The following is a 24,194-nucleotide window of genomic DNA, read 5'->3' as shown; positions in this document are numbered from 1 at the left end:
CACATGTGTGTTGGATCAGATTTTGGTTAAGTTGTCATACTTTTTTTTTTCTTTCTTTGAGTCTGGATGCTACATTGGCCTTAACGCCACAGCCCATTTAACAAGAGCAAGAGGGATCGAGTGTGAGGGAGGCCGGGAAAAATGCGAACTGACGGACTGTCCGCACGATTCATTTTCATTACGCTGAGTCGCCGTCTCTCAGGAGCTCCGTCGATTACCCGTTTTTAAGAAAGTGCTGAACACGTATTTACGCAATAATTAATACTGGTGCATAATTAAAGCATGATAATGAACAAGTGCTGTGATTGACATGTAACTGCATCAGCAAAATTGTAAGGTTGGCCATTTTTGTATTATCTGGTGTGACCTTTCCATTCGACTTACCACCTGGGGCTATTGGTGCTCGTAATTCCAACAAACCAGTTGCATTCTGGGGCTTTAGCGCTCCTGAACCATCCTTGGAAAGAAGCTTCTCCTCTATAAAGAAGTTAGACCTCTTTTTTTTCTTCTTCTTGTAAATCTGACTCTGATCTGATCTTGGGTTTCTCATGGCCACGGTCATCTCCCTCCTCTCGCATTACTTGGAGGCGGGTCAAGAGGCGAGTTGTATCGATTTCAGTTCATCTGAAATAAATACGTGAACAACCGCCGTATCCGCAATGAACGCCATTATGGAAATCTCGTGTTTCAAAACTGAGAACTAAAACTTGACGTGCGATACGTGCAGTGCTTCACCACGATGAGCCGACATCCCTCCGTCTATCTGTAAATACTGCAGTGCAGTATTTAATCCACAGGGTCATTTCCCCTCATGCACTCTGCTAATTTTAGCCGCAACTTTTGGAGGACAAGGTCAGTAAGTGAGAAATTGGAAAGTGTGTGTGTGTGTGTGTGTGTGTTGGACATGGGGACATATAGACAGTCTAGATGCACCCTGCTCAGTGTGTCTTCTGGCAGGCCCTTGCTGTTACTGACCCGCTAACACTGAGCCACAGGGTTTCTGACCGCAGCCGGGGTCAGGAATGATGGCGTGGAAAGCAGGAGATCGTTGTGCATGATGAAATGCAATAGGAAGTTGTTTTCTGCAGCATTATTTGTATTCATGCACAGCAGCCGTACCAAACCACAGCAATGACTTCATCAACCCATTAACTGACTCTAGTTCAATGATTTCAAACTGCATTTCAGCAGATTAACCTCTGACTTAATCAATGGACGTCTTTTTAATGGAGAAACAATTAATAGCATAGGTGCCCTCAAATCAACTTAATGTCTATATTTAGCCGTCAATACTGTGCCTGCTTTTATTTGCATTTGTTATCTCGGTGTTGCTGCTGCTGCTGCTTTCCAAGCGGCCTCGTCTGCCAGCAGATGCGTCGTCGCCTCAGAGGAATACAATCGTCTCTGTGCCGTTTGCTGATGATGTATTAAACGCTTCTCGGAGTGAACGTTCCCGTGTGTGCTGCTGACGGCCCCCCCGAACCACAACAACTCCAGCCAGAAATCTCCAAAGCTCGCTGAGACGCGTTGTTATCACGTCTTTGCTTTGAAACAGGCAAAGCGTTTTGCTGCTTGTGTTTAACGATCCTGTTGTGTGTGTCTTTTCTTCCTTCAGTTGGTGAATGCTTGGTGGTATCAGTTACTAGTGAGGCTGCTTGTGTGCATTAGCTATTGTCTGCACATGTATCGTTGCCATTTATTTGTGTATAGACGACGCTCTGGTTTTATTAAATCGCTTTCTTAGCTGCTGCCTATATATTAAATATATTATAGCCATGTTCTTGCCTTTTATTGATAAGCCAGCTTCAGTAAGAGAGGGAAAGGCATCATGGAGGCTGACTCTATTTTGCAGCTTGCGCATTTTTTACTTCAACACAATTAGGGTATTACTGTAGATGAAACATGTCACACATAGAGGTACACGGTAAGTTTTTAGTTTGTCATTAAAGAGACTGAAAGACAGGAGCATACTTCTCGTTTCAGAGCTGTGTTTTGATGCTGCTGAATTCAGGATATTGAGTTTCTCATTTACATGTTTTCCTATGTCCGTGGTCAGACATCGGGGTAGTAGTCGTGAGGAATTTGATCTCACTCCTCATCATTACCAAGCTTTTGCTCTGCAGATTGTCATTATTTTCTATTCACCACACTGTCGGGCAAACTGAGTTGAGATAATGCAAACTGTTAATGGTAAAAAACGTTTCTTTTTTTTGAGCACATTTCTATAAGCATGTTATTTATACTAGTGCAGTGTCCAGTGTAAACCAGACTTTCTGGAACGGACTGCGTGCTCTGTCTGTGTAAATGCCGTGGAGCTACCTCAAATTTATTCCTCCTCAAACAGTTCTTCAATATACTGTCACTTTTTATTGTCTGTGTGCTGGACGTTGTGTGCAGAGTTTTATAAACGGCCGACGGTGCAGACAGGTTATAAAACTTGACTTTCATCCTCTGTGATTTTTGGTAGTTGCTATAGTTTATCTGGGGACACGGAAGAAGACACGTTCAACTCCGTCCACAGACTGAAGACACGCTGCCCCGCCCCCGCTGACAGAGCGCTGGTTGCCTGTTTATTCAAATGTTAGGAATCTATTGTGTTTCCAAATCGCACTAAATCCCACTCTGCATTTCCTTTAACAAGACAAATGCCGAGTGTGAAACTGATAAGTTGAATGTTTCTTGAGAAATACATTCCACATGTGGACACACGTTTGTGTATTTAGTGGTTAGATTATGTGCTGGTGAAGTTTTGCTTTTAAGTACTGACTTGTCTTGATTCCCCCTAAACCTGCTCCTGACTCAAAAGTCAGCTGGTACCTGGTCTTAGAGTTGACTTGACATGAATATAACAAGCAGCAACAGCTTCTTGAATGATAAATAATTCAATATGTCGGGGACGATGTCTTCAAGCCCTCTCCCTCGGGATGTGGACATACCTCGGGACCTAACAAGTGTCACCACAGAAAGCATATCATCCCGTAACACTGCGACCGATCTGTTCACCCGCCTCCCTCAGCCGTGCATCTCGGCACGCAGAAGAAAAAAAAAATCAAAGGACGGCTCTACTCCTGTCACTGTCCCAGCTCCCCTTTGTCTTCTCGGGGACAGAATATGCCTTGCTCATCCCTGGGGAAGTCATTAGACTTTAGAAGTGCTGTCGCCCCTCAAGCGTAGCCATCCATCACCGTGCTGTAATTAATGGTATGTGCATTTAAATGTAAGCCGAAGCCCATTTGGCTGATGACCCGGGACAAATCATTTGCATATGATGTACATAAATTCATGACACATTACTGGGCTGCACGATGTCATATGAATAAGAAGATTGCTGGGAGCAGAGCTGACGACCGACATATCCTGGAAGATGTTAACAGTCCAGTAATAAATCCAGGGCAGTAAAGTGTATGTGGTAATGGCTGTGGTATGGTGTGCATCATCTTACACCACACGTCTCAGTAGTTTTTAAAGGACTGGGGGGGGAGGGATGTATGTCTACAAATGTCTTCCAGTTTAAGTCTCATGTGCCTCATCAATTCTGTCTGAAATAACTTTATCTATCTGTTAAGTATCTGACATGAATAAGTGTCTTGTTAATTATCAGTGTAAACATTCAGTGCACACACGGATCAGAGGGCGGGTTCAGCTGGAGGGCATTTTCACCCTCAAAACCATATCCCTCATCTTTTGAAGACCAAAAAATATTCTAGAATTGGCAAAATATTTTATTTAAATCTACTTGAACAGCAGTGACCGTGCACTGATGACTAACTGCTGTTCAACGACATAATTGTAAGGAGTTTTCTTCAAGTGTTAAGTGATAAGTGTTTATCAAAACCAATCTATCTGGATAAACTAACTTTGGTGAAAGTTATATATTTTATTGCAATTTAACTTTTACAATGACTCATAATGTGTTTTTATTTTGTTTTTTTTTGTTTAAACATTTTAAATGATATTAGCAAATTTCATTCAGATCTGCGATGATGCGTGGTTCATGAAGAGTGATGATTTGACATTAAGTTGATCTTAAGAGACGCACGCTCCAGTTTGACCGGTTTCAGTACTCGACAGGTCGTTTTTGTTTGATATCCAGCTCTCGTCTTACAGAGGTGTCTGACAGCGATCTGTTGGAAGGAGGTGTGTGTGTGTGTGTGTGTGTGTGTGTGTGTGTGTGTGTGTGTGTGTGTGTGTGTGTGTGTGTGTGTGTGTGTGTGTGTGTGTGTGTGTGTGTGTGTGTGTGTGTGTGTGTGTGTGTGTGTTGAAGGACGTCATTGGTCTAAAGAGGCTGATGAAGGACGATCAAAGGGCCTCACTGTCAACACACAGCCACCAGCATCTTTGACTCTGCCCTCCTCCTCCTATCATATTTGAATAAAACATACGTACGGTCCTTTATCTTGAAAGTAAAACGCCTGCTTGTCCCCCAGCAATCCCCTCCCTCTCTCACTCCTCCACTCTCTCTCTCTCTCTCACAGAGCGGTCCTCGCTCTCTTCCACCTCCTCCTCTTCCACCTCCTCCTCTTCTTTCCACCCCCTTTCACACTCTGTTGATCAGCTCAGGAAAAGGGGAAAGTGCTTGTTTGAAACCTGAGGATCACTGGCAGACTGAGGGAGCGGAGAGGGAGCGTGCACGTCGTGTTTTAGTCTTCAAGGTAAGATGATGGTCGGGGGCGATTTGTAGCACTTAGCTGGAACTGTATCCGTGCGCATGGAAGGATGAGAAATTGTGATTTTTTAAAAAACTCTCCAGTCAGAGCAGCTGAATGATTTGTGATCTTGTGACGTTTGAAACTTTTGCTCTTGAAATGGGACCTTCAGGGGGGGGGGGGTTGTAATTATAGCACTGACCTGCAGGGTATCAGTCTGTCATGGTTTATTTACCAGTGTCATAAAATCCTCTTTTTGTTCTCGATCATCTGGACACAATCAGGAACGTTTGCTGCTTTAATTTAAAAATCCATTAGTGTGAGGCTGGTTGGAAGCAGAAGGATAATTTCAGGCTGCTTTGCTTTTTGTGGAGTATTAAGTTTTCTCCATCGCTATCGTTCTCGAAACAGCAGCTCGGGACACATTAGACGAGCAGTCCCAAAAGGGCAAGTTGAAATGTCTTGCATTTCATTATAGCCGTGCATAACTCGAGGCACAAAAACCACATTCCAAATTAGCATAACTCCTCAAGTGTATTAACTTGTGACACGTTGTTCTGGGCGCCGCAGTGGCTGGTAGGTATTTGAATGTTTACCAGAGGGGGTCATCATTTGAATAATGGGGTTTATAATAATCATCACGTCTGTGTTTACGATGTAGAATTACATCTCCTGCAGTCTTACAGCCTAAATGATGAGGCTTGGCCGTGCACAGACTTTATTTAGTGACCCCACGCTGTATTTCACAGTAGTGAGCTCCCGGCCATGTGTTCACCGTCCAAGAGGAGCCAGTGGAGGGAGGACCTGCAGCACTTCCGGAAAGACCCCCGCTTCTCCAGGAAGGTCCTGCTCAACTGCTGCCTCGTGCGGCGCCTCATCACCTGGGCCTCCCCGAGCGCCAAAGGTACAAACCAACCACACGGACGAGCGGCTGCAGATATGAGCCCACGCACGGCGAAGGCGATTTCTTCCACGAGTTTGCATTGTGCTTCTCGTTGATAGATACCTGGTCAACCGGTCTGTAGCTGCTTGATAAAGTGAAATTAGAAGATGAGATGTTTCGGATGGAGATTAGATCGGGTGTCTTTTTAAATAATGAAAAGTCGGGTCCCTTGACATTTAGACTGAAGGACTAATTTAAAATGTTTTGCCGTGAAACAAAAGTGGCTTCATGCTGAGAACTAATCTATCATCTTAGATTTACAGTAACAGCCGAGGTGTAAAGCAAATACTCATCAAATATCAGCAGTTAACAGAAGAAATAATTAACTATCAACATACCTGTTGGTGGTTTTGGTAATTTTAGCCATGGGTGAATTACTGGGGGCAAACCGTGAATGCTGTGTCAATGTTTATCACATACTTGGAGCTTAATTCATCACTGGGCGTGGCAGTGGTTCAGGAGGTAGGGAGGGTCACCCACTTACCAGAGGGTCGGTTCGATCCCCGGCTCCTCAACTCTGCCTTCTGAAGCGTCCTTGGGTGAGACCCGAACCCCAAGTTGTGTCTTTTTAAATCGTGTGTCATAGAAAAACTGCTGCGTATAGAAATGCGATATAGAAGAGTCCTTACCTGTGTGAATGGGACTTGTGCAGTACACAAACAAATGTCTCATGAAACTTATCTCATCACATATGTAAGATTGGACAATCCTCTTGCTGACTGCACTTTTTACCCTGACCTTTGACCCCCCCCCCCACACACCCTGTGTTACAGCACATTAACGTATCGATCATTCTGCCTCTTGTCAGATATGGAAAACAAGAATTTTTGATTTTACTGCGGTGAGAAATGACCAGAATGTGAGTCACAGTCTGCAGCTCGAGGAAATGAATCCACTTTAAACCCAGATCATGATTGATTACTTCTCGAGTTATATATTCACAACAGCCATATGGCCTTATGGAATAGAAAAGGATTTACAGCCGAGTGTCTCAGCCACTGAAGGAGACGGTAAAGTATTGTAGGGAGAGAAAACAGTGGGCAGATGCTGTTAAATCACATTTAGATACATTCAAGCATGAATTGAACCCTGATACATTTATATGAATGCTCACTTAACTTTATACGAGTTTTATAACAGATTTTTGGTGAAATGTTGACGTAATCTGGATTTATTTTCTCTTGTTTAGTGACGTGAATTCCACTTTTCTATTTCTTTCACTTTTTCTTGTATCTTGATGTTATTGCGGTTCTTTCCGCATCAGCCGTAATCGTTTCCCTTTATCGGTTCCACATCCTTAATCCCCACGAGTGAGTTAAACCTGTAACCGTAGAACCCGTAGCTTTGTGTAAAATGTCAGGTAGTGATGTGGCCTGTCAGCCGTGCAGACAAATAGGGTTTGTGTTGTGTCATGATTTAGGAGGCTATTAAACAGTCATGAGTTTCACTGTAGGGATTCCTAAATGACGTCTGCAGTGAAGATTCTCCTGCAGGGGGAATAAACAACAACTCCAAAATACAGTCTCTTCATGAATAAGAGACGTGAGCATTAAATAAAAGAAAGCTTTTCTCATTGAGTATTGATTAGACCAGTGTCATTGGGGCAGATGTTGCTTTTACATTGCGCAATCAGTGTTATTTCTCTTACTTGGCCTCCGATTGGCCTTTTTCTACTACGTGTTTGCGTGTGCACCTTCACCGATGTCACTTGAACCCGTCCCACTAATAACCTGCAAGCTGGCGGCCGCAGCTGGAGCCGCGCCAGGACCCAGGTGATTGTGTCAGACACTTGTGAAGTAGATGGAGCGTCTTTGTGGGCTGACTTACCTTTTTTTTACGGCTCCATTGTCCCGGGACGTGGCTGCAGGAACAGAGAGTTTTTCTTTGTGTAATGTCTGTATTTGCAACAAACGTCAAGAAAGTGCACAAGGTAATGCACAATATTGATGATTCAACAGATCATTTCAATTTGAAGCCTCTTTTTCCTGCATTTTCATACCACTTTAAATCAAGATAGGTGAAACAGGAACACAGGGATAAAGAGCACTAATTAGGCCAAAACTTCAGTTTTTAACATTTTACGTCTCTTTTTAATACATACATTAAGAAACATGTGGATTTGAGTGCACAGGGTAATGATAATTTTACACAAGTTGAGTTAGGTGCCTCTTTTTCTTAGGGGAGCGTCCCAAGCTAATAATCTTAATTCCCTGGCGTCGCCCAGAATAACCTCCCAGTGTGCAGATAATCACACCATAAACCTGCCAGGTGGCAGTAAGCGCCCTCCGGATATTGGAGCAGCCTCCAGAAAATGAGCGGGCTCACTAGAGCAGGTGTTTCTCGAAATACACAAGCTCCTGTGTTGTGTCCCCGGGACAGACGGCTGCTCTGAGAGTGTTTTACATATCCCTGCTGTCTCTGTGACGCATGCAAATGGGTCAGTTGTTTTACCCAAGGAGGAGATTGATGATTTGAAGTAGTTGGAGATTACATTTGTACGAAACAAGTTTATTAACGTTAGATTACAGAGGGGAAAGTGGACTTTTTACTCAATATGGGAGATTTTACCTGTAAATCATACTCTCATACAACTGTTTAATTCATCTGATGAGTAAATTGAGTTTTGTTATTTATTCCCTGATAATGTTTTGCAGTTTGATGCATAGATTTGCAGTCGTGACGCTGTTTTTAAATTTACTCACCAGGAATTGTGACGCTTTTATATTTGACACCTCCACTGCACCTCATTTTTACCACCAGCAGAGGGCAGCAAGCTACAGAATAACAAGAGGATCCACAGTTTGCTGCATGGGGATCAGTTCAGCAGCAGGGCCTCAAATAATGTTGAATTTCACCAGTTTAAATCCAAAGGAACTTTAATCAGTCCAATTACATTTGAACAGCCCATAACCATAAATCCCAATTTGCCTAATGGGGCTAAATGAGAGGAAAAACAAATAAAACCCTTTTACTGGTGAAATCTGTATCAATGTTCAAAGTAGAAAGAGATGAAGGGAGCGGAATGATAGTTGTTATGATAGTGGTAGTGCCTGTAATGGTAATGATAGTATGTAAGTGAGTAGCATCATTGTATATAATCCACAATCCCCATGTCCCACCATCCACAATGTGGACGCATGCAGCCGCAATCCTGCATCTGCAACAATCACTGCTAAATGACAAATGAATCATTTTATTTGTATGGAAGAATATTGCATGATACGAATATAACTTTTTCTGCAGCAGCGCCTCCCAAACTCCCAAACTCCCAAACTCCAGCCTGCAGGTACTTTAAAGATGACAAATGCGTGTTCTCAAAGATGCTGCAGATGTGCACCAAGATTTATCATATTTAAATTTGACTGTTCTATACACCGCAATGCAAAAAAGGAAGCAATGCAGTCGCCATGGATACATCACATGTTTCTCAACACTCAACAATAAATTCTCTGAATGTCTGCACTGCAGTGGTAATTCAACGTCCCCATATGCACCCGCTGTAGCTTGTGGATGTGGATCTTTGATGATGGTGGCACAGTATCGGTATATGACAAAGAAAGTATGGAAGTAAATGCCACATGTTGCAAAACTGCACATAGCTGTTTATTTGAGTGTGGATATCACAGCACACGTATTTATACTGTGTTTTTTAACATGTTGGTATGTCACCCGAACAAAACGTATATATTTCAGGGGGAAATCTTTCGTGCAGAACCTTTTTTAATTCCGATTTAAGCCCCGACACCTTTTGCGCTCTCCAGTCGATACTTTCCTCAGCTCCGCCAGATCAACATATCTTTAGACGTGCAATCTGGACATGCTGTTTCCCACCTCTCTCTCTTTCTGCATATCCACTTGCATGCCCCACTGCTCTGCTGGGCCCGATACCGACTGGAGAGAAAGCGGCAGAATCTCATCACCTGGAGATTTCAGCGTTTCAGGGTGGCGTCCTTCAAAGAGCACAGAAACATCCAGAATAATGAAAATTCAATATGCTGCATTTGTTCCTCGTATAATTTTTTTTTGTTGTCGGACTAAAAACTCAAGCTTCTCAAAATTGACTCAATTGGTTCAATTGGATTGTCGTTCTCACCCTTTCTTCTCAATTTTACTTAATTTAGGAGCACAATAAAAGATTTTTTCCATCATGGTCTTTTAACTAATTAAAGCCAGAGTTTTAATTTGAAGATAAAAGTCTCAAAGTGAAGTTGTGCTTGAAGTAGAATAATCAACGAGTTAAATAGTATTTATTGTAAGTGTAGACACCAATCGATACGTGTACAAAGGAGTGAACAGCAGCTCTTCTTAGTATGATGGGTATTGAATCGTATTGTTATTTGAGCCCCCTCTGCAGACAGAAGTGCTGCTGGCAGCGACTCTCCAATCCCATCAGTGCATCTGTCCCTGCATAGTTTATGCTTCATGCTGTTGTCGCGCTTAATGAGGGTTTCATTTTTAAAGTGTTCAGTCGAGTCCACAAAGAACAATACCTGGAGAATCTTCCTTTACTTTGTCACCTGCTGATTGGTCGTCTGGATTCTCTTCATCAGACATTTGGGACAGTCGTGGAACGGGAGCGCCGGTGTGAGCTTTTATTTTGAAAAATGACTGTTTGTGCCAAAAAGCTGAATGAGAGCGAGAGACCTTGAGGAAGCACACAGCGCAAGCACAGTGATCCTTCTATCTTAGTGAGGACACTCATTGACGTACTTTATTCCCTAATGCATAACCCTAATACAAATTTAAAACTAATTCTAACCATAAGCCTAAAACCAAGTCATAAATCAAAATTAAATCGATTGAGTTGTTGATTCCCGTGAGGAAGTGATGGTTAAATGTTCCGTCTGTATGAACTAAAGACATCTTTTCTCTGCGAGGCGTCGTTCTGTTTCGGACAGGAAACGTAATCTTCTATTGTAAATAGTTGGGTTTTTAAAAGGTGTAAGTGAAGTCTGATTTTCACAGCTCTCCTTCCCTAACTCCTTCCGCCTTCTCCTTCACATCTTTCCTTGACATTCCCTTGATGTTTTCCCTCCGGGTCAAGGAAGAGTGGTTCTAGGAAAGGAGATTATTTTCTTCTACAGACATGAAACCCATGTTGACATGTATCTGGCGTGCATCTTCAGTAAACCAGCTTGAATCTATTTTAATCTGTTTTCCCCCTCGGTCAAAAGTGCAGGCCTCTGTAGCTCTACGGGGGAAACGGGCAGTGATGGATTGGAGGGGAAGTCGAGGCAGCGTGCGGCCTCTCAGCGCGGGAGGATGGAGTAAGGGGAGCGATCGCCCGGGGACCGTCGGCTGGCTGCGGCGCTGACGTGTCCCGCTGGTGTCATGCGTTTGATTCATACGTTGTTGAAATGGCTGCTGCAGAAAGGATCCAACAGGGATGCGTCTCCCTCACATTAATCTTATTCACTGCGCGATAGCTCTGACCGGTGACAGCCAGAGAGGGAACACTACACGCTGTTTACAGCTAATGGGCCCAGAGATGACGGCGAATGTGTAGAAATGCATTGGCCGGCATGTTTCTCATATCGCCCGTCTGCAGACGGTCGTCATAGGAGCTGGATCGTCTTCTGTTGGAGTTTCTGATAAATCGTTGGTGTGTGTGTTTTTACCAGTGATAAGATTCATATTTTGTCAGCGCAGAGAATATGTTTGTAGTGGTCATCACTTTGTTGTCAGCCGCACAAAAGGTCTCCACTGACTGAGCGCTGCAGCTTAACCCTCTGTTGCATAGTGCTGCTGCCATATTGCAAATTCTTTGATTTTACAAATGCACATCTCAGCACATGACCAGGGAATCCTGTTTACATCTTCTTTTCCATGGATTTCTGTGTGCGTGTGCGTGGCCAATGAGAAGGAGCATTAAGAGGAGCACTGACATGTTCCTCTGCTTCACCTTAGAACGTAAAATGTAAGTATGATTACACTTAATTTTTTTGGAAAATATGTTGATGATATTGAATGGGGATGATTGCATGAAATACAATAAGAAATGTATTGTTTTTTGCACAAGAAAATCATGTCCCTGCGTCGTAGTAGCCATTTATGTTATTAATGTCATATATCAAAATAGACAACAGTTGGAATTAGAAATAAATTCTGGTCACTGCATTTGACTAAACACATCATGGATCTTTTAAGTCTTCTTTTCAGTAAAAGGATGTTTTTGGTAGAATTTTCACGGTAGCCCACTTTCCACTATTTAAGCACTTTTAAGTTATAAAAATACAAACATTTTGAACATGTTTAAATCATAACTCATGCAACAGTGTCAATGCTCTCCATGACAAATTTATAAATGGCTCAAATATCACGCAGCCGAAGCACACATGACTGGAGAAGCACTTTCCATGGTGTCACACATCGGTGACCCCGGCGTTCTCTTTCTCAGACTTGGCTAAAACCCTCGCCCGTGTGTTGATAAACAGGGATTAGCGGCTAACAGCGAGGGATTAGTCGACAATAGGCAACCCCCAGCGAACCGTGTTGTTTGTACAACAGCCCTAAAGTAGCCTGTTGACAGTCAATAACACTCACACTCCATCCCCCTAATTGGACACGGCGCGGGCGGTGCAACACGGGACCGGTCGCCGCTGTAACCAAGCCGCCTCCTTTTGTCAGAGCTACACCGGGAACCCATTCTATACCCGCCATTAAAGATGCATCTGGTGCCGCATGCAGGTGTTTTTCCACAGACGCGGGAACTGTCCGTTCTGAGAGGGAGCCGCGTGTGAGCCTGTGACCTGCTGTAGCCCCTGAAACCATTAGCTGAGTGATCGATTACTTATGGTCATGAGAAAATAGGATGTTTTAACAATCACGCGGAGATGGAAAATGGGGCTACAACCAGTGATTGTCATTTAAAATCAAATGTTTGTTTATTTCGATTAATCAACTGATAGTTTGGTCTATAAAATGTGATCCGAACCCAGTTAAAGAAAAGAAGTCCACTGTGCAGGGTTTAATGGGATTTACTGGCGGAACTGGAATGTAATATTAATAATGGTGATTCATAAATGTTTAATCAGGTCCTCATCCACATAATCTGCTGTGTTGCTGCCATTTTTTTCTACAGTAGCCCAGAATGAACAAATCAAAATGTGACTATGGAGAAGACCTTTGGTATTTGTATGTAACTTTTGTAACGATTTTCCTCCATGCTTGTAAAGGGAAGAGTATATCGTTAGATGCAATCTCCCACTTTACCACGAGAGGCCACTAAATCCTAAAATCTTTAAATTGGTAGTTTTCACTCATAAAAAACATCAAATTGCATTTTTACTTTTGCTTCATACAACTTTTACAACAATTTTTAGGTGAAAAGTTTTTTTTAATCAACTGCAGAATAATTGGCAGCTATCACGATAATCAGTTAATTAATGAATTATTCATTTCAGAAGTGGTTGTGGCCAAGAAAGTCCCATGATCAAGATTTTGTTCGAAGTTTAGTGGAGCAGGACACAAAGTGCTCCGACACTAGTTTCAGATTAATTTAGCCAAGTTTGTGAAGCTGCTTCCCCTTCACCTGGCTGGCCGTCTTTTCTTCACGTCCTCCTTTCACTTCATGTCGACTGGTGATGCAGTTGTTTGCCGTAACCTACTTCAGTGAAGTGTTTGTATTGTGGCGGCGGCCTGGGCCCACTATAAATAGGCCCTCCTGATTGATGCTCGGTGCAGTGAAACCTTGTGAGGCTTTGGAGGCTTTAGGGCAGAGACGACTTTCCTGCGTCAGTCGGCTTTCACACACCTGTCCCTGCCACCGTCCCATTTCTCTCCTGTGCCCGGTTTGTCAGGCAGCATCTTAAAAAAAGACCATATAAATGATTCTATATTTCCCCCCTGAGATAGCATCTAATAAGACTGTGATGTATTTTATGAGTAACTCACACCGACTGTAATGAGGTATTTCTGGAGGTTTATGGTTGAAGAGAGGGAAACATGCCAAACCATCTTTTTCACATTGTATGGAAGAGTGCTCCAATCTCACTGTCCCCAGTAGACCTGCAGGCCCAAGTTGTGTTGCACCCAGGGGCTTGCACCCCAATCTCCATGCCAATATTCAGTCACAGCGCCACCTACAGGCAACAGGAAGCACGCCGCATGTTGCTTGCAGCTTTGTTTTTTATTTTAATTTTATGTGAAACTGCTTTATTCAGTGTTTTTTACAACACCCCCCCTCGAGTCCATGATTTTTCTTCCCTCGGTTTTTCTAACGATTTGGTTTTGTTTGTGTCTTCACTGGAACTTTTGTCACGTGGGAAATTACATTTTATCTTTGCTGCAGCTGGGACAGCTGTTTGGAGTCAATCGAAGAACAGTAGTCACCATAAACCGCAGTAGTAGGCAAAATATATTCAAACTCTTATCACCTGGAAATGTGAGGAAAGCAAAACCATAATGCAGAGTTTTTATGACTGGTGCAGTGAAATTGGATTTGCCCGAATCCAAACTTCTGTTATTGCTGATTTGATCTTTAAAAATGAGCTGTGACAAGACGTCCCCGACACAATCTATTAGGAAACTTTACCATGACTCTCATGCTGCATTTTGCCACGACAAACATGTCACATGCCGCGCTGGTGACAAGTTCGGAGCGAGGTGTCGGTACAGTCCCAGATGGCTGAAACAACCTGTCACTTTGAGAAGTCCTACTGGGAGCGTCTCGGTGAAGCTGCCCTCTGAGAGTGCACCTGTCTGCCTGGGATTGGATGAGACAGTATGTCAGGGCTGCTCAGCAGAACAAATCTACTGTGGTGATGTGACATTTTGTGATATTAATTTGCAAGCAGATTGTAATTTAGTTTGGAGAGTTTGAAGCATTAAATTGTCCTTTGCCTGAATAATAAACCATTTAAAGTGGCTTCTTTATAGATGCTGACATTTTCTAAACTCTAATGCCTCAGTATCTGCGACGGAGGCGTTGGTCCATCCCACTCTTGTGAAGATGAGATCTCAGTAACGCTCTCAGGGAATATCTCTTCAAATTTGGCGCAAAGTTTTAGTTGGACCAAAGGATGAACTGATTAGATATTGGTGTACAAAGGTCAAGGTCGCTGTGACCTTTTACAAAATACATTTGTCACCTCTGCCAAGTAGGTTGTGTTTTCATCTGCGTTTGATTATTTGTCAGCAAGATTACACAAAAACTACAGATCGGATTTCCATACATTTTTTTTGGAGGGGTGGGGCATAACTAGAGGAACCAAAGGAGCTGGATCTGGATCAGGATTTTTTTTACTTTCTTTACAGCGTTTGCCACAGAATATATTCAATGTAATGTTGGAACTGGGGATGCGCAAGCTCTCAAACGCAACAGACTCCCAGTGACCGGTCCACAGTGAGAAAGAAGCTCCGTGTGTGCAGTGCAACCCACTTGCATGTACGTGCACAGCTGCAGCTGAAAGTATGAGTTCTGACTGTCTGCGTGGACGGTGACAACTTTATGGGCAACAGGCTAGTCAACGCTCAAGGTCACGTGGGCCTCACAAAACAGGTTTTTGGACTCTTGAATGTGATTTCTAGAGTTTTCCTTTTTAGGTATTTTTTCAAAGATGGATTGAATAGATTTTAGAGCTCAAGGGTCATGGTGATGTCATATTATTGTGAATGAAACTGCATGGGTTGGCGTGGGCATACAACTGTAGAGCAGTATTTCTTCCCCTGATTGTGACGTCATGCAGTTGTACAGTGACAAAGTTAATACATACATGCAGACACGACAAAGCTGTGAAGAAACGTAGGTTAGACATGTTAAACAAGCAGCAGGGTTCAAATGAAAGTTGAGTTTCCTTGTTTTAATGAACTCATTTGTCACGGTGCACTTCTTGGAAAAACACCGAATTAACTGTCTGGCTGCGAGAGGTTTAATTTGCTTCATATTTGCTTGTGTTAAGACGCCGGCCAGAAGTGGTTATAAGAGAGGGAGATGTTTGACATTTACAGCTTCGCTCAAATAGATCGTGATGATAAATGAGGAGCAATAACTGCAGCGCAAACAACCCATTAGGAAGTAAAAGGTCTGGTTGCAGTGATATTGATGCAGAATTCAAAACAGGAGATGGTCATTACACACGAGCGTGACGGGGAGCGGTTCGTACAGTATTGGCTTGTTTCTGTTTTCCCTTTTGGCTTTATTGATTTCTTTTATTCTTTCTTTGCGCTTCAATTGTAGCTCTTCCATTTGAAAACCAGTACACACTCCTCTTGCTGGACTTAAAACTTGAAAAAAGTTAAGTCGGACTCATTACTCAGGAGAAACTAAAGCACGAGTTGTGTCATTATGTGAAACGGCAAACGTTTTAAGTCAGAAATGCTATTAAAATTAAAATCTCACTCCGGGAGGCTCTGAGGGAGTAATTCCCACCTTGCGGGGGGATTTTAATGTTTTCTGCCATTTGAATACTCTCCAATTTTTTTCGTTTATGTGCCGCTGATGCCAATATCCTGCAGTGGAGCTGAAGAATGGCGAGCAAGATTAGGTGCTGTGGAAGTGAAAACAACATTTCAAGCCCGGCAGAGCGACACGGCCAAGAGGGGTATCTGTGAGCAGATACACGGCAGAAGGTGAAGAGGAGACGATGGAGACGACGAGGGAGAAGACGAGGGAGAGCGTGGAGTAATTAGCGGGAGGAACGGTGGACGGGATAGATGAGGACAGTGCAATGTGGAGGGACAGATGGCTGAAGGTGGAGGCTCCATCCAAAATGGCAGAGGAAGTTAGATTTTACGGCTTGAAACTGGCAGAACGAAACACCAGCTCCTCCGAGACTCCAGCAGAAATCTGTTTGAACAATCTGCTGCAGCTGTTCTGATCAACCTGGATGTGTTCGCCACTAAAACTATGACAATAACCATCCATGTTCGTTATACAGTTTCTAATTTGAATTTGAATTGCACCTCACCCCTCGCCCGACGTCACGTGGTTTTGCAGCCCCCTACAACCCTCAAGGATGAAGGGGTATGGATAACGGATATGAGTTTGTGAGGCTTTACTTGGACACTGTTCATTTTCCATTCACATTTGACAAAATCAATATATTTGCTCGTGAGCCACAAACACAAAGTACAACAGAGGCTGAAGTGAATGTCATTTGTTTTGCAGGGTATTGGCCATTAACTAAAGTGTTATACAAATAGAAATTTAAACCTGACGATGGCACAAGTAGAAAAAATGATAAGAAAGGGACCTTATTAGGGCAATTATTGGTAATATTATCAAAAAGAAAATTCAACAGTACCGAGGTATTTATTAGATACAGGTTAAACTTTACTGTGTATTTTGTAGTATGTAGTTTAAATCTTAATATCATTGTAACATAATACGTCAGATTCTGAGTCCATATTAACACACCTGAAAACTACCACATGACCTTTCACACACACTGGGCATTCATGTGCAGGTGTGAACAGGAAGCGGATCGTCTTCTCTGCATTCAGTTGCGGAGATGTGATAAAACGGCGATGGTGTAAAGGAAGAGCAGGCATTTGTTTTCTTGGACCAAGGACATTTCCAAACATCGGTTTCCTCAAAGTTGTCACATTAAACCAGGACCTGCAGCCTTTCCTAAGTTCTCCATTATTGGCAGTTGAAAAGTCTGGAGTTTTGCGGACAACAGAGGTGATGTGTTTGAAATGTGGATGGAGCCTTTGTCAGACTGAAACAGTTGGACAGTTTGCTTGGACCTTGGAGAAGACAAACAGCTCACTTTGTTGTCCTCGTGACGGTCCCTCTCACAGATGGGAAGTCTGTGTCTTGTTTTTCCCACGTCAGCACCGGCCCAATCCAGAGCATTATTTTTAAAAGACACTTCTAGGTTTTTCTCACTTTCACAGGAAAACAAGGCCGGGGATGTCTCACATAAGCAGCGACACATTAAGGGCAACCTCTATAATTGCAGGGCAGCAAAATGCACCAGTCCCATTTGTTCTCACTTTGGGGTAGGGGGTGCGGGGCGGGCGGGGGGGGGAGCAGAGAGTGTCGGCGCTCCCGGCGTAAGTAACTGCTGCAGTTTGTGCATGTCGGTCCATCGGCAGGCGCGAGCGACCCTCCAGAAAATTAGGTCAACAAGGCCTCGTGCACGAAACCACATAAAATGAGGTCATGGAAAAGGGACGGCTCTCTCCTGGCCTGCAGAGCTTTTTAGCGTGGCACAATATACGCTTTGTTATGACAGTTAACTCCATCTCAACACTAACAGAGTCACTCACCAGCATAAATTGTCGGCGTGAGTTCTCGCTGTGTGTTTGTTTGACTTCGTGGAACCTGCTTAAGTAACTCCTATTTTGGAGTGACGGTTCTTGTTCATCGCGGAGTCAGACTTCAGTACGCGCGGGCCGGACTGGCACTGCATCTTTATATTATTAAAAGAGACCGTTAGATCGTCAAGTCGTTGGTTTCTAAAAACGTTCAGTGCATCATCCACGTATCCAAACTCGTGCAAACAGTGCTGAGTGATCTGCAGTCGTTTCCAAAGACGCACGGACTCTTCCCCAGTCGAGGGAGCGCCACATTTTGTCAAACGGAGGAAATTAACCCACCACTTAATCCCCATGTGATGCATTTCCTGGTATTTCTTGGAGTGCTTTCTGGCAATCCACTTCTGCTGATGAATTTCGAACTTGATGGCCTCCCAGTAATTACAGTACTAATGATCATTTGTACTGCATGGCGGTGGGTGTAATTTGCCCATTCCCACGGCAGCGACTAAGTTTTATTTTTCTCATCTTCAAGGCAGCGATTCAGTAAATGGCTTTTTGCAAGAGAGAATGGCGTTGTGCCGCCACAAAGGAAGCCTGCGTGTGTAGCAGCAGAATTAGAGCATTACAATTTTTGGAGATACGATGAGCATGTCATACTTTGACTGGAATGTATTTCTTTCCTGCCACATCGCAGGAGAGGTGACGGACTTTTCCTGTCGCGGCACCATGTGTTTAACAGTCCAAAGGTGGAGTCATGCTCTAAAGAACAAGCATGGTAGCAAATATAATTCCAAACTGCATCTCCTGGACACTTTGTGTTCACTCCTGACACCGACGGACAAAACAGACACAGGATGCGCGAGGCAGCCATGATGCACACGCTTATTAAACAAACGTGTTCGCTTTATCGATGTTCACATTCAGCTTTAAAGGTCCAGTGTTCAAGATTTAGTTGAAAGGGATCTGTTGGCAGACATTTTATATAAAATAATCCTACTGATGTTTTCACTCGTATGTTTCAACTAAATTGTACGAATTGTGGTTTTCTTTACCCTAGAATGGGCCCTTTGTATTTAAATACTTTATATTTACATCAGGAGCTGGTCCTCACTATGGAGGCAGCCATGTTTTTTTTTTTCCAGTAGTCCAAACGGAAGTCTACCCTAGGTTTTCTCTCATGCTTGGAAGGGGAGGGTGAGGTGAGGGGTATTCATCTGCAACATGCAACTGCACCACTAGATGTCTCTACTTTCTACACACTGCACCTTTAAGTACTGCTGTGCCCACAACAAGAAAGAGCCACTTGCACTGCTGTCGACTCCTTGAGAAGATGTTCGAGTTGTTGTTGTTGTTGTTGTTGTTGAGTCCGACTTGTCCTTTCAGACACCCCTGGTTGATCTATGTTCTGCTGTGTCTTTCTGCCTTCAGTCCTTTTAGCAAGTGCTCCGTCACTTGCCACAGTCCCTGCGTGCTCCATAGCAATGGCAGTTAGTGGACCTTTATGGTTGAGCACTGAATCATGTCATAAAAAGCAGCCACACAGCAGTAAACCCGCTCTCCTCTCATATTTCCCCCTCCCCTCCATCAAAGCTCAGGGCTGCTTCTGCCACATTATTAGCCGGCCAACCTAAGGTGGCCTTGGTGAATTTGCTCCGGCACACTATAGACCTTATCAATGATGTAGTGTGTCAGTATTAACGGTCACACTCCAGATACACCCAGATGCTCAGTGTGTCCTTTTGGTTCTGTGCTTTCAGGTTTTGTCCGAGGGGGGGGGGGGGAAACTAAATTCAGTTTTCGAAAACAGCGACAACATTTTCCTGGCCGTGCTGGAGATGATGTGAATCGTGTGCATGTACGAGTGGTCTCTCCTGGCTTTCATCATCTTGTTAACAAGCACTCTTCTCCCTCATTGGCTCTGCTTAGCCTCACACTCACTGCTCCTGAGAGATTGAAAGACGGCCGTTTGGCTCCTACTCACACAGATTTACATAACCCACTCCCCTAAGATTACCATATACAACTGGATCTGTGTGTGTGTGTGTGTGTGTGTATGTTTATTTCAAATATATCAAAGTAACTCAGTATTTAAAACAAATGTGTGGAGAATGCGACGCCCCTGTGTTTTCTGCATCTTTCTAAACAGGCCGATGTCTAAGCCGGGTGCCTGGCCGTCAGCACATCAAAATCGATGCTCCAGAAAATGTGTGATTTTATTCAAACCCAAGATTTGCATCTGTAATTCCACAACATTGTGAGCGTTTCCCGAAGCTGGGAATGAGAATCTGAGGATAAAGCTGTGGCCTCAGACATCATAGCTCATCACGTTGTCGATGCAGTATCGTGTTGCACGGCCCAGCCATGCTGCAAGTCACTACACTGCCCTCATAGAGTAGTTTACCATATCTCCAACATTATGATTAGCTTTTCTTCATACAATGAACACAAATCAGAAAGCCACCTAGTGTTTCAGACCCTCTTGGACCTTGCAGCTATCTCTCTATCTATCTCACTCTATCGCTCACTTTATCTCTCTCTTTCAATCTCTTGTCCCATCTTCTGTCTTCCAATCTCTCTTCTATCTATGTTCCTATATCTCTACCTATCTATCTACCTACCTCCCTACCATATATCTCTATATACATCTATATATCTCTATCTCTCCCTCTCTCTATCTTTCCATCTATATATATCTTTCTCTCGCTATCTCTCCATCTATCTATCTACCTCCCTACCATATATCTCTATATACATCTATATATCTCCTTCTCTATCTATCGACGTTGGCCGTCAGAAAACTCCGGAGGCGAGAAGCCCTCTACTTCATATGATGTCGTTTTGGAAGTGTGTGGAGCATTTGGATATGTGAGGGCACATTTTGCAGCTTTAAAATGAATTGGCAGATAAACAGAGTTCCTGAAATTGATATCTGGAACCGGAAAGGTCTCAGATTGAGTAAATAAAAAAAACTGATGTCGTGAGATATTACCTTCACATTCAGTTCTGGACCAACTCAATTTCAAGCAGCAGCGGCGGCAGCACTCTCCAGTATATACCATCATTTAAATGACATCTACCTTTCCCTGGTGACATACTCTGCCCCCGTTTCCCCTCCTCTTTGTCGCCTGCAGAAAATATCTCGAGATTCATGATGTCTGTGTGACATCATATTCAAAGACCCGGCCGGCCTGAGGGACAGTAAATATGCCGGAGTGACACTTTCCTGATCACTGTTGCTTTTGCTCCCTGTGAGATCCAATGCCTGCCGCTCACTCAATCACGCTGAGTGATGAGGCTGAGGTAAAGCGGAAGCAGTTCATTACTGTCCCTGGGCTTGATGGGTTGGTTTGGTACTTTGTGATTTCCTCCTCCACTCCCTCATTTTTCATTCCCTCCTGCCGTCGCCCGCCTTCACCGTCGGATGCACGCTCAAGTTGGAGGGAAATGCGGCGAGTGGATCAACGATGGAACCAACAAAAACGGAACGTTGGTCTAAAAATCACCATTTCAATCAGGGGAGACTTCAATTTGAAAAGTGAACTAAGTTATTGTCGTGAACAATAAGAATAAAGGGATGTGATCACGGTTGAAAGGGGGTGAGGAGGCTGTGTGTAGTATAGGAAAGACCTCGCTGGGTCTCATAGGCTGTATATAAAGATGGAGGACGCATCTCTTCTTTCCCCAATCCAGAAATACAGCTAAAATATCCCAGAAATGCCAACAAATTTAATATTTGAATTAGATAAATAATCTTTGTTTCAGCCACTAGTTGTATAATATGTATTCGGGGTGTCTGACGTTGACTCAGGCTGAAAACTGCGTAATGGAGAGTGAATGCCCGAGCACTTAGTCCCTACAGGAACACATTTGCATTCATTCTAATGTATTCTAGTGCTTTATCATGGGCAAACAACAGTGAACAGTTGAGCAGTGCCGACCAACACTAAACACTGCTGTCCACTGGGTGAAACTAGAGCAGGGGCATAACCATTCAGTGACGTTCACCTTCAGGTCACTTGCATGCATTAGCTTCAGGGACCACATGCATTTACTCATTTTCCCTCGCATTATAAGATACACAGCCTCCATTGGTGTTTGGTAAGCCCACCCGTTACTCCGAAGGTCACCTGCCCTCCTAGCACGTGTGGGCAGAACTGTGTTTGGCTCAGAGGGGTGGAGAGGTGCCTTTACATCATAGAATTGTTTCAGTTCTATGCGCTTGAAAAAGTCCTAGAATGGTCAGAATGAATAAGGGGGATTTCCCACCTCCCTTGTTTGGTCCAGACCAACAGACCAAAATTTAGACCAACCAAAAGAGGTAATATGACAGAATTGTCATATTACGCATGCAGTATCTGTTTATTGAGATTACCACGACATGAGCCTTGGTTCGGACCTTGAGCTGGACTTTCAGGTGGGTAAATGCCCCAAACACTGGCAGTACTAGCGAGTAAGCGTGAAGGACATTGTTCAATGGAGGCATACTGAGATGTTAGACCTCATAAGGATTTAGAGAAATGGCTTAAGAACCTTCGGGACTGGTTCTAAAGAGTTTCAACAAAAGCAGCATTTGTAGCTGATTTGTGTGGACGTGACCTTTTCAGAACTGAAATCATAATGTGTGTTGACAGAAACAAAAGAAGATCTCAACAATACCTCACAATCGAGCATTTAAGTCTCACAGTGTTAAAGCTTTTGTCAGCAAACATTAATACAAGAGCCAATAATGCCCCATTGGAAAAAGAGCCTGGACAAAGTCTGTTTTATCATTTCAGAGCGTACAATTAAAATGCCGTCTAAAAGATATAAAGCTCTCGTCTTTGAAGCCGAGGCTCATCCTGTTTGGGGGCAAAAGTTTCTCTGAAAATAAGGGGTTTCCATTTCAGGCCCCCGCTCGGCTGCACGCACAAAGCGAGTCACTGTTATCTGCGTCTTGTTCGAGAGCCTTCATCGACTTAAATCACCTCGGCCCAGATACCTCTGAGCGTAGATAAAAAAACGTTGCTTCCCTCGTGGAGGAGTAATGATAGAGATACACAGTGGTGTGTTGTCTTCTCCAGCCGGAAAGTGAGATAGCTTCTTTTTTTTTTTTACGTCGTCCTGTGCCTTCGCATCCCATCAGTAGATCTATAATGAAGGGGATTGAATCAGTTTTCCGTAATGACCTGTTCAATACCAGCTCTGCCTCATTCTTAACGCTGGTAATGAGTATGAGTAAAGCATTTAGCTCCATTTTCACTCTGCTACATGTTCAGTTTGATGATCCATCGCGCCGCTGTAATGCAGAGTCTATACACTGTTGGTCTGTAAAGTGCAAAGCAGGGAAATGGATTTTCATACGTGGAGGCATCCCGTGTATGTTTTTCCTGCAGCATCCTAAGGGAGCAGTCGCGCTGACATTAGTAAACTGATGTCATAAGCAATTCATCGCCGTGTTCAGATATCGACTCGGCTCTTATCTGCATTGACACCTTGCGTTGTCACGGCTACCGTCAACCGCGAGTTTCAGAGAAGTGTTTGTACCAGCAGAAAACAGGCTGACGGCCTCATTCATCACCAGGACGCTGACTGTGTGATCGGTGTCTGAGGGTGTTGTCTGTCAGAAGGTGACACGTGGAACTGAGACATGCATGTGTAAAAAAAACAAGTGCTAAATACATAAGTAGACGTCAACTTTGATGTGTGTGTCATACATTTACGGAGCTCTGTGTTTACACTGTGACGTCTCAAACCTGGGATTTCATCACGCCAGCGTCATCTGCCACTCCTGAGAGTCGTGGTCTGAGCTGTAGATTGGCAGCGGCAACTCCACATTTGTTGATTTGAATTTAATGCTCCCTTCTTTGTTTTGGATGTTGCATCAATATTTAATCGCATGCAACATTACAGTTGAGCTTATTATTTATATATGCATTAGTGTGCTTATATTTAAATGAAACTATTAGTGGAGAGAAAGACATTTAATTGTACTGCTGTTAAATTAACTCTAATTAATAGATTTTTCTGCCAAAAAAGGCAAATATCTGCTGGTTCCTCATGTTTTTTTTGTGTGTGGTAATCAAGACACTTTTTTTTAGATCTGTCTCTAATTTATTTATTTCATACATGTTTTCATGATTAGTTTTACTTTTTTCACAACAGACAAAATCGTCACAAGAGGAATATCAAGTTGATCTGGAATAGTTGAGAAAGAAAATAACGCTTAAAGAAAATTAGGAAAAATTCTAATCACATGAAACACAAGGAAATAAAACGTAATACATCTACGTCAATATGCCCACATGTAGTTTCGATTTGCATCAAATATTTAGATGATTTTAATTGTTTAGACAAAAAGTGTGGATTCTGCAATAATGCGTGACCATGTTAACTCTGTCAGCTGTTCAGTGGGTCCTGTTCAT

General features: G+C 43.3%; 1 protein-coding gene across 2 annotated transcripts in view; it reads left to right on the top strand.

The window, feature by feature from the left end:
• The first annotated feature begins 4,474 nt into the window (after positions 1-4,474).
• Positions 4,475-24,194, top strand: part of kcnip4a (potassium voltage-gated channel interacting protein 4a) — a 114,445-nt gene continuing 94,725 nt past the window's right edge. For both annotated transcript variants that reach the window (XR_007032386.1, XM_035148906.2), the window contains exons 1-2: positions 4,475-4,652; positions 5,396-5,550. Coding sequence is in view for 1 of the 2 variants with exons in the window: in XM_035148906.2 (XP_035004797.1) it covers positions 5,412-5,550 (139 nt within the window). In the remaining variant the exon portion in view is untranslated. The remainder of the gene's footprint in view (positions 4,653-5,395; positions 5,551-24,194) is intronic.

Source organism: Hippoglossus stenolepis, chromosome 23 (assembly GCF_022539355.2).
Source record: "Hippoglossus stenolepis isolate QCI-W04-F060 chromosome 23, HSTE1.2, whole genome shotgun sequence".
NCBI lineage: Eukaryota > Metazoa > Chordata > Actinopteri > Pleuronectiformes > Pleuronectidae > Hippoglossus > Hippoglossus stenolepis.
The sequence above is the reverse complement of the archived record's forward strand: the minus strand, read 5'-3'. Positions and strand labels throughout refer to the sequence as shown.